Source organism: Lepidothrix coronata, unplaced genomic scaffold (genome assembly GCF_001604755.1).
Source record: "Lepidothrix coronata isolate B3197 unplaced genomic scaffold, Lepidothrix_coronata-1.0 Scaffold23, whole genome shotgun sequence".
Taxonomy (NCBI): domain Eukaryota; kingdom Metazoa; phylum Chordata; class Aves; order Passeriformes; family Pipridae; genus Lepidothrix; species Lepidothrix coronata.
In genome coordinates this window covers 3,236,894-3,248,240 of record NW_016690203.1, presented here as the reverse complement: position 1 = coordinate 3,248,240, position 11,347 = coordinate 3,236,894, and the positions used below count along the sequence as shown (strand labels likewise).

The 11,347-nt window shown below is 38.8% G+C and overlaps 1 protein-coding gene across 1 annotated transcript in view; it reads right to left on the bottom strand.

The window, feature by feature from the left end:
- The window catches only part of NUP153 (nucleoporin 153), a 46,296-nt gene that overhangs the window by 18,589 nt on the left and 16,360 nt on the right, over positions 1 to 11,347 (bottom strand). The window contains exons 2-9 of the mRNA XM_017808379.1: positions 9,644 to 9,860; positions 7,431 to 7,679; positions 6,038 to 6,177; positions 5,826 to 5,954; positions 3,915 to 4,031; positions 3,747 to 3,791; positions 3,596 to 3,649; positions 2,045 to 2,145 (exon numbers count right to left, since the gene is read on the bottom strand). Of these exons, the coding sequence (XP_017663868.1) occupies positions 2,045 to 2,145; positions 3,596 to 3,649; positions 3,747 to 3,791; positions 3,915 to 4,031; positions 5,826 to 5,954; positions 6,038 to 6,177; positions 7,431 to 7,679; positions 9,644 to 9,860 (1,052 nt within the window). The remainder of the gene's footprint in view (positions 1 to 2,044; positions 2,146 to 3,595; positions 3,650 to 3,746; positions 3,792 to 3,914; positions 4,032 to 5,825; positions 5,955 to 6,037; positions 6,178 to 7,430; positions 7,680 to 9,643; positions 9,861 to 11,347) is intronic.

The window sequence follows — 11,347 nt, the reverse complement described above, 5'->3', positions numbered from 1 at the left end:
GGCTTAACTGAATTGAGAAAGAAGAAAGAACCCAAAAGGCTACACTATTTAACAAATCATCTGCAGTCTTGATGATCAGGATAATCAGATTTACGATACATGCTATTATTTAAATTAATATCAACAGAAAACTGTGTTTACAATGCAAATTTAATTTCACAGTATCTCAAAACTCTTGCTAATGAAATTCATGTTGCTCTATGTATAAAGTTACTTCATTCTAAAAATTATTAAACTAATTTCAAAATCTTGAGTAAAGTGTACTTTATTTAAGTTCACAAAACCATTTTGAGTGAAGAATGGTCCACTGTTGGTATTAAATATAAAGCAAATAGAATTGGAATAGAGTATTTTCAGCTGGAAAGGACAAACAAAAATCATCTGACTGGTCAATGAACTGCCTGACCACTTCAGGGCTGACCAGAAGTGAAAGCATGCTGTTAAGAGCACAGTCCAAATGCTTCTTTAACACTGACAGGCTGGGGGCATCTCTAGGAAGCCTGTTCCAGTGTCTGACCACACTCTCAGTAAAGAATTGCTTCCTAGTGTCCAGTCTAAACCTTGCCCTGAACTGATGCAACTTTCAGCCATGTGTCCTGTCACTGGATCCTGTGGAGATCAGCACCTCCTTCTCCACTTCTCCTCCTCAGGAAGCTGTAGAGAGCCATTGAGGTCACCCCTCAGCCTCCTTCTCTCTAAACTAGAAAAACCCAAAGTCCTCAGCCGCTCCTCCCAGGACAGGCTTTCCAGCCCTGTCACCAGCTTTGTTGCCCTCCTCTGGACACATTCAAGGACCTTCACATCCTTCTTGAATTGTGGGTCCAGAACTGCACACAGTGCTCAAGGTGAGGTCACACCAACGCTAAACAGTGGGATAATCCCCCCTCCTGACCACTGGTTGTGCCATGTTCGATATACCCCAGGATGTGGTTTGCCCTCTGGGCTGCCCGGGCACATGCTGCTCACACTGAGCTACTGCTGACCAGCACCCCCAGATCCCCTTCTGCAGGACTGCTCTCCAGCCATTCCTCCCTCATTGTGCCCACATTACTCTGTCCTTGGAGCAGTATCCCACCTGCCCCATCCAACCTGACCTTGAATGTTTCCAGGAATGGGGCATCCAACACCTCTCTGGACAACCTGTTCAAGGGCTCTACCATCCTCATCTCTTTATATCTAGTCTAAATCAACTCTCTTTTAAGTGATAAACAATTACCCCTTGTTCTATTGCAACAGGCTCTGCCAAGAGATCTGTCCCCATCATTCTTCTAAGCCCACTTTAAATACCGAAAGGTTATACGCTTATTGTGGTAACGTCTCTGTGAAGCCTTCTGCAGGGTGAATAACCCCAGCTCTCAGTCCCTCCTCACAGGAGAGGTGCTCCATCCCTCTGGCCATTTTTATAGCCCCCCAGTGGACCTGCTTCAACAGGTCCCTGTATTGAGACCCCCAGAGATGGATGCAGCACTCCAGGTGGGATCTCACCAGAGCAGAGATCAAGGGAGAGAATCACCTCCTTTGACCTGCTGGCCATGCTGCTTTTGATGCAGCCCAGAACACAACTGGCTTTCTGGGCTGAGAATGCACATCACCTCTCAATTCACCCCCAGGCCTGTACTGATGGGGCAACTGGGGATTGCCCTCACCCAGGTGCAGAACCATGTGACATTCCCTTCTTTTAGAGCTTGTCCTCGTCCCTCTGGATAGCATCTTATCCCTGAGGTGTGTCAACAGCACCACTCAGCTTGGCGTCACCAGCAAACTTGCTGAGGGTGCACTCAATCCCACTATGTCATTGATGAAGATCTGGCATTTGGACTTGCTAAATTTCATCTGACTGATCACTGTCCAATGCTCCAATCTACCTAGATCCTCCTGCATAGCCTCCTCTCCCTAAAGAGAGTCAATAGCACTTCCGTGTTTCATATCATCAGCAAACCTGATACTGGGGCATTCAACTACTCCCTCCAGATCACTGACAGATATACTGAACCACACTGGCCCTAGAACTGAGCCCTGAGGAACAGAGATGGTGACCGGTCACCAGCCAGATGTAACCCCATTCACAGCAATCCTTTGCATCCTGCTGTTCAGCCAGTTCTTCTCCCGCGCATCCCACATTTGGACAACTTGTCCAGAAGGATACTGTGAGAGACAGTATCATAAGCCTTAAAAAGTTCAAAATCTACATCCACCGCCTTCCCTTCACATGCCAGGCAGGTGATGTTGTTGTAGAAGGATATCAAATGAGTTAGACAAGTATGTACAACAACAACAACAACAAAGTCACCCAGTTACATGTTCAATATGCTAAGAGTTATTCTCTCTGGTGCAGACCCTCAAAATAAGAAAAACACCATAATAAAAGAATACCTGCAAAAGTTTTGCCTGAGCGTTCAAGTGCCATGTCAACCACTTGTTTCCTTTAGCAGGAAAACACACAACCCTCTCCTTGGTGCACACAATCCTCTCCTCCCTTCTCATCAAGGGCTACCCTTTCCCTGCCAAACTATGAATTCTAGCATTATGAATAGACAATTTCTCTATTTTTACCCAGTGGCAGCTGTGCGCAACATTCGCTTTCTGACTGATGTCAGGGGCTACGCTGCAAATCCAGCAGATCTTTCTTAATGCCTTGTCACAGGTGTGGTTCTGCATTTTAACTGAGAATCTGTATCGGCTTTGTTTTCAATTATTTGGATAATATTTTTGGTAAAGAAATTACATGCTCTACTTTTCAATGCTCTTGTAATTTAGCACATGGCCAAAGAAACTACAGGAACTCTGAGATGTTTATAAATTCTGAAGTGACCGCATAATTAATTATACTTCTAATTAAGCTATTAGCAGAGAAACTTCTTGAGACATTCTATCCACTTTCTCATTACAACAACAGACAAAAAGTTTGCATGGAAGAAAAACTACACTTTTGTTCCTCTGGTTGCCTGATCTTAAAGTGACCTTTTGCGGGTTTTACAATTAACAAACTTGATACTTCAACTTTTTTTTTAACAAAAACAAGGAAATAATGATTTACCACAGCGTTATCACCAACTCAGTGCTACCTCCAAATAGGAATTTAGGAACATAAATTAACAGAAGCGACAACATTTAACCATTTTCCTTCTCCTTCCTCTGAGCAGTTATAAAAAACATAAGTATTATTTTTTTCTCAAAATGAACATGGAAACCTGCACAAGGTCTGATTCAATCAATATTTTTCTACTTCTGATCATTTCTGCAATAAAAAGCTTTTGTAAACAGGAATATTAACATGGAACTTAACCCCAAGTTGCCCCCAAATAAAACTACTTTGTGTGTTCTAGAGAAGGTGTTCCTGACTGACATATCAATACACCACCACAAAATATAACAGAATTTTCAACCTGAGTAATCTTCACAGTCCTTCATCTGGTGTGGGTAGAAAAGACATTTTTAGCTATTACCACGTAGGCAAGACCACTATAATTCACACAATGCTAATATTAACTTCAATTCATGTGTACGCTTCTCATTGAGATTTGTGACATTTCTTCTGATAGCTATAACATATAGAAAGTTATCTATCTCAGCTTAAGATGTTACTGGTTCTTACCTGGTTTTGTCTGGATTGGAAGCTAGTCATATTCAGCACACTCCTGTCCACAGGCTATGGGGGGAAAAAAAGGCCTAAATATTAGTGAACGTTTTTTCCCCATAAGAGGGTTCCATCTAACAAAAACACGGGGGTTTTGCGATCAACTTACAGAAGACAATGGACTAGAAACAGAAGATGGAATCCTTTTAGCATCCTGTTGAGAAAGCAGTGCAGTAAATTAAACAATGACACAAGCACAATCTTCATCCTATACTTGCACATATTTACTATGTTTTTCAAGCACATGAAATAAAACATGAAAAGGAGTGCCATTTACCGCCAAAGGGCTTGACATCTTCTCCAATGTCTGCAAGATGCGCCGTGCTGTGGAACTTGTCACACCGTAGGATTGCACATTTGCCTGTTTAGCTTTCATTTGTCTTTTTAACGGTGGCTGAAAAATTAGCATTGCCAATGTTATGATGCTGGATTTTGAGTTAAACATATGTGTATTTTATGCCCTATGGATACAATGACGACATAACCAATACTTATAATGACAGAGAAAAATGTACTCACAGAGCATTCAAGCCACGAAGAAGAAAATACACACTACTGACTTTACAGAAGTTTAAGCGGGGCAGGATAAAGCAACGAAAGAAATACTTAAATTTAAAAGGTCATAAAATGGAAGATGTTAGGCCTGTAGAGTCTCTGAAGCAGTGATTAGGTAAACAGAACTGAAGCAAGCTTGTGCTGCAGAAAGCACTTTCAGTAACAAAACAGATCTCGGGGTTTCATGATGGTGTAAGTGTGCCATCTTAAAATCACTGCATACAATCATCATCAGAAATTTCTAGTTTTATTTCTCTCATTTCCTCCCTTCCCCCCAAGATTACAACTGACTGAAGATCTTTTTACTCTGCTTAAACAGATAAAGATCTGATTTGAACTGTAACAGATCTTAGCATGATACATTGAAAAAACAAATGTTTTATTCGTACCACATGACTTTGAACATAAGTTAAAAAAACTTCAGTGTTACCCTTTTCGGTTTCCTTAAAATTACGTTAAGCCTCTCATGTAACCACATCACGCTTACCACACTGCTATGTGAAGACAGGAAGCAGATCACAGCATATAAAAAACACAAGTGAGACTTGCTCTACTCTACAGCATGCAGCAACAAGCAAGCTAGTCTCTCCCTTAAAAGCCTGGTATTTGCTTCCTCTTTTCAGTACAATCTACATTTATTTTTGCAAAAATAAAAATAGCTGATCAAAGAGGGCTCCTATCTTACACTCCTAGAAGTTTTAAGTGTTCTGAAGTTTGACTCAACGCCAAGTCCGGACAAACCGCAAATTCTCAAGGTTTCCCCTAAGTCAGGAACTTGTAAGTCCCCTTGTTCCATGGCAGAAAAGAAACAGACTGCCAGAATAGGTCCAGCAAACTCTAATTGCCAGTTTCTTAAATATAGTTTCTTTTGGTTTTTTATTTCTTTTTGTAATAAAGATCTTTTTGACTTAAACACAACACATTCCAATCAAATTAGATTTTACTTCTTTTTAGATTCAACTCTAGCTACTGAAGGTAGGAAGGATTTTTAATTGCTGGTTCATTTTAGAACACAAAGAATACTTTGGGGCAAGTAGCTCTTCTCAAGAGCTATGATATAGAGAATGATAGTAAAATAGAGGGGACTTATTGTTTCTCTTGAGATTGCATTGAGGACTGCATGCCTCTAAGTAACAAAAGAGCAAAGGATGAGCAAATTTGCCCTTTGAATATTACTATATTAAAGAATGCACAGTTTTACACAGTATATTCATAGTTAAGAGCGTAGGATCTACCAACAAGCATCAACTTTTGCTACTATAAATATAAGTTTTCAAAGTTATGCCATCGTAGTATTTATTTACACATTACTTTAACATAATACAGTCAAAGGCAGACAATGGCAGAAAACGGAAATTTTTGAAGAGGTAACAACAGAGGAAATCCCTACAACAAACAACTACCCAGCAACTAAGATGCTACTGTCATTCTTGTGCACTATGGTAAATATTTCTACACGAACTGAGAATTTAAACAAAGATGCCTCTTTTTCACTCTTGTAGGCTGAGAGGGCAAAAGAGGAACTGTTTCCGTATTTTTCATGTTCAGTTCCCCACTCAGAGCTTTTTAGGGAGAGCTACCCCTTCTGTACTTTGATTACATTTTCCCCCACACCACACTACTATTTTCATACCTGATAAGCAGAAATCTGCACTTTTGTCTGCCTTGCTGCTGCAGCTGCACCACCATACGAGGTCTTTCCAGGGTAAAATGGAGAATCCCCAAGTTGCCTTGTCTTAAAGACAGAAGTGTTTCCAAGTGACTACAGAAAGGTGTTATGGTAAGTTGTTAGTAAAAATGGCTACACATTCAAACTGACTAAACTTAACACTGTGCAGTACTTACAGGAGAGGGAGATCCAAAAGCAGATAAATTGAATGCAGGTTTTTTAGAGCTAGATGCAGGATGCTGTGAGAGGGAATGAGATCTTTCAGCCTCTGGGGACCAGAGCAGTGGTGCTGAAGTATTTTTTGAAACTGTGATATCTGCCAAAATGACACATGCTTTATGTAAATGCCTCATATACATAGAGAATTGTAATATTAAAGATATTTTATCTTTATTATGTCTGATATTTTATCAGAGTTCTTTAATATGAAAAAGTAAGTCTTACAGAATGAAAATGTCCCTTTATACTTACTTCTCCAGCACCCTAAGCTTCAGAGTTCTTCAAACAGGTTAGTTTCACATATGGTATGAAAACCAAGTATCAACTCTGAACCTGAATTCTGTTCAGAGAACTGCAAATACATTACCTTTCAGTAATCTTTCAGAAGCACGCACAAGTTAATAGCATGCTTCCAGGGCAGAGCAATTCTATTTTTATTTCTTTCATGGTAAAATAAAATGGAATGGCATAAACATTGGTTCATCTATAATGGTACAACGTTTTTCCTATGTTGGTAAAGGGTTGCAGGCCACCATAGGGCAGAACTGCATCCTAGTAAACAGGTTATATTGCTAAGCCCAGGCAATACAAACTGAACTGTAAAACTATGGTCTCCAGAGAACTGATTGAGCATGACTCTATTCCCACTTATATAGGGGATTAGAAAAACTTGCAAACCTGCTGTTTGCCCTTTCTCAGTGAGACACCTAGGTCCCCATCTTTTTCAATACAATGTTTAGAGTTTTTTTTTTAACTTTAAAATTGTGTACATTCCTTACTGAATTCAGTAAAAGACATGGCAGTATTGACAACTGATGCCTTCTACCAAGAAAAGCAAAAAAAGCTGCCCAGACTTTTTCAATCAGAATAGTTCCATTACTGACTCCTGGTAAAAAAAAAAAAAAAAAAAAAAAAAAAAAAAAAAAAAAAAAAACAACACACATGAAAACATCTTGTGTTTTCATCTGTCACCTACATTTACTCACATTTAACCAGCTGCGAGTTAGATATTCAAGGTAACTCCTCCTCTAGGTCAACCTAGCTGTCAAGCTACAGCAAATCATCTTCAGCTCCTACTATCCCAGTTCAAGATTTACAGATAATCCAGCTAAAAGTGTATTTATCAGCACCAACTCTTTAGAACATCAGGGACTCATAACTGTATTCCAAAGCATGGTTCTATTTAAAAGATGACAGGATTATATGCTTCTAATATATTAAAAATGAAATTTAATTCTAACATCCAAAGCTGACATTCACCTACTTTACTTACTAAGGCAATGTGAAATATTAAAGAATACAAAGTACTTCATGTTACCAAACAACTCAATTAGAGAACACAAAAGTTACCTTTATCAGATGCTCTAGAGGAGAAGCCACTGGTTGTTGAGATGTTATCATCATCATGCTGAGAGGTAGAATCTTTTATTTCTTTTACCAGAGACAGTCCAGGACTGCCAATGCCAAGTGTGGAAGATGTAGAGGGCTGACAGTGTGGTACTGTGGGATCCAACACAGTACAGTTCAAATGGCTCCGATGGAGAGAGGGCCTTGTTAACACATCTGAGAAGTTCAGTGCAGACCTACTCGTGGATGGTTCTAAACAAGAACAGCGAGACAATCAGCTTTCCTATAGACAAGCTCACAGAAGCCAAAACCTGTTTTCTATCAACAGCAATGTTATTGCCAAGTTCTAAGCACAAAAATAGAGAAGCCGAATTTAACTTCTTCACCCAGATAGGGTTTCATCTGCCTGACAGCAACAGCAATACTGCTTGAAATACGAGTGTTCTGGTGTCATCATCACCCCTTCCAAATTCTGCCACATCAGACAAAAACATTTCTCCTCTCCATTGATTTTTGAGATTTTGGCACAAAGGACAAGTAAGCAACATGGCCTTGGTTGAAAGATGGGCATTTTTTCCTCACGAAAGGAGTCTGTAAACACTGCCAGTGTCCTCCAAAAAGTAGTCTCACAGCTCCCACTTGCCACATGGACAGAACAGCTATTAATGGTTATCTTGCCTGATAGCTATGTAAATCTACAGTCTTTCCCAGGAATTCTGGGTATGAACAGGATTTTGAGTAACTACCCTCTTGGTATTTGCACTGAAGCTCAAACTAGCAACTTTAATCTACATAACCACTGCAGCGGGTAATTCTCCAAAGGACTGATAGATTTTCAGGACAGTCTTGTTTGAGATAAAGAAAGTCTGTTATCAGACTGAAGGCTGGTCAAGCAAAGGAATACAAGCTCTAGCACACTGGTATCTCAGAGTTGAAGAAACAGGCTTTCTAAAAAAAATACCAGTAATAATAAAAAAACTTACTATTAACTATAGAAAGAAAGATTAGGCTACAACATCCACAGACTGCAACACCAGCCACTAAGAGTTCTAGGGTGTCCCATCTGCTCCCGATTTTCTGGAGCTAGAAAGTTTGCTGTGCAGCTGTTCTTACTGAAAGGTCCTTTCACACAGTTCTTCAGGAAAGCCAACACATGTTCCTCCTTCATGAAGACCTTCTCTATTCCTTTACACAAACTTATTCTCAAGCTACAGCTACACAGAGAGCAATAACGTTCCTTATTTACAATTAGATGACATTGGTGACATAGATATTTCCTCATTACTTTTTGTTCTGCCAACAACAGAAACAACTGACGTTCCACGCAGATGGTTATGTACAAGTGGTCAGACAAAACTTGTCTCCTTATCAAAAACTGAGTTCCACAAAAGTGCTAATTTAAGAGAAACTCAAATGGGAGCATATGCAAATTTTCAGAGTCCTACAGAAACAAGTGAGAGGCAGAGATATAAAATACAGAATAATCTTTTATATAGTAAAGGGGTTGCAAACTTCTTTGCCAAGGGGCCAAATAGTTATCGAAGACTCCATGTTAGCCAGGCAACTCCTTAATGTTACAAAATATTTTAAAAAGAACAATGTCACAAACAAAGTTCTCCAGATCTCCATTAAACCAATAAGGAAATTGAATAAACTGATTGAAGAAGCCCAAAGGGAAAAAAAAATAAATCAGGACATGAGAAGTTATTTTCCTCTGGCATTCTAGCATCTGGCCTTTTGCTCTGAGGACAACAAAACAAATTAATGTTTCTGTTACAGTAGGCAATTAGATAAACTTTCATTCCAGATCCTGTAAAAAAAAATGCAAATCAGCACCCCAGTGAATGAATATTATTGATATTTTGCATGTGGCTAGTTGGCTATCTGAAGTTAACTGATGACTTCCAAGAGCTCCAAGTCAACCTCTAGTATGTTTTGCAATTTAAACATTGTAGTGTGAATCTAAGACAGTTTCAAAAACACTTTTTGATTTTTTTCTATGTGTTTGCTTTCTGTGGTTTGTTTTTGTTTTTTTTTTTGGTTGGGGTTTTTGTTTTGTTGGCTGGATTTTGTTTTGGGTTTTTTTGGTTTATTTTGTGACGTCTTTTTAATTTTGTCAAAAGGCTCCTTCCAGCTTCTCTTAGAAATCTAGATTCAGAACTAGAAATCTGTGAATAAATACAGATGGTCAGAATACTAAATGATATTTCACATACCTTCCAAATTAATTCTTGCTGATTCAGGCGTGACTCTCCCATCAATTACCGTAGCATCTTCATTTGCATAATCATCGTGATAGTTCACTGGATTCTCTTCCTGGTTTGGAGATTCATTTGTATCTACACATTTATCTTCCCTTTTATTGAAATACTTCTGTAACCATCCTGGTACAATGTTTTTCACTGATTCAGTCACTCTGCTAATGAGTCCCAGCTTGAAAGAAAAATACAGAAACACAGTCAGCAGCATACTGTGGGATGCAACCTTGCTCAGACCTCGAAGACAGATATTAGACACCAATATTCAGATGAATAAAATAGAGGTGGGTGGGTTGTTGACACAGAATTGCTATACGTCTGGAACACGCATGACAAAAATTCACCTCTGATTTACTTAGTACTGACCTATCAATTTCTGCACTTCCCAGTGACCTTTGCAATGTTCAAAATTCTGAAACTACAGCCAAAATTCACCAGAGGCTTGTCAAGTCACAAGGTCATCAGGAAATTCTACTTCTAAATAACTCCTGATATACACTCTTTTTCTGAGGACTCCTCCTTGTAATGCCTTCACTTGAAAAAGCATTAAACCCAGAAGCTCAGCAATTATCTACAGCTATACTGATGACCATAACAGCTGCTAAAATCAGTGAATTTAAATATTTCTCTTTCTACTGCTGAACTGCAGTAACAAAGTCTATCCATAAACCCACTATTATGTTCTGAACAGTCAAGAGTATCCTGAAAGAATCCTGGAAGAAACAGCTATACCTGAACAACAGATTCCTCACTACAGGATTGTTCAATAGATCCAATTTGATCAAATTTCATTTTGTGGTATGTTAAAGTTTTCTATCTTCAAACCTTAATATTCTGCCATTAAGGTATACATAAAAGCCATTTCCATTATGACATTTAGAAACTATTTGCAATGCTTACATTCTACATTTAGGAAACATTTATTTACCATTTTGTTTTAGGCAGTCACTTGATTCCCATCATGTCCTCAAAATTTCAAAACACCTTCCTGTCAAATCTCAAGCCCCTGCAGCAGATTGCTTGCAGCATGGAGTTCCCCCTCTCTTACACTGACTGCAGCCACAGAAACAGCTGCCAACCTCTGCAAGCTGGAAGCAAAAGTGAAATCTATCTCCATGATTTCAACACTTTGGAAACTAAAAAGTAACAAGAGTTAAATGGATTTTTGTTGAACTCCATCGTCATTTGCTAACACACGTATCAAAGGCTCTGGCAAGCTACTTTAGTTTTCTTCTGGGTTTAGGCAACAAAATTTTCTAAAAATTATTATTCATGTGTAGAAAATGAAGAATAGTCTTTGAACATGTATTAGTTAGTCTAGTAAACAACTGTGAAACAAGAACTCTGCTGTATTCAACTTTCCTAAACAAACAGTACACAAATGAAAAAAGAAGCCCATATTCCTCATTCAAGTCTTTCATACATGGTTACTTACAGGAGTTATAAACAAATTAGACACCCTTGAATCTGGAGTTAAGAGGGGGGGCAGGGAAAGAGGATAAAGGGAAGGTAGAAAATAAAAGCCTTTTCAGAGAAGGAAGGTCATCTTAATTTGACATTTTTCATAATGATTGGTAATTTAATCTTGTACTTGCATAATAATAATAATAATAATAATAATAATAATAATAATAATAATAATGGCCAGTCTTCGCGAGCGAA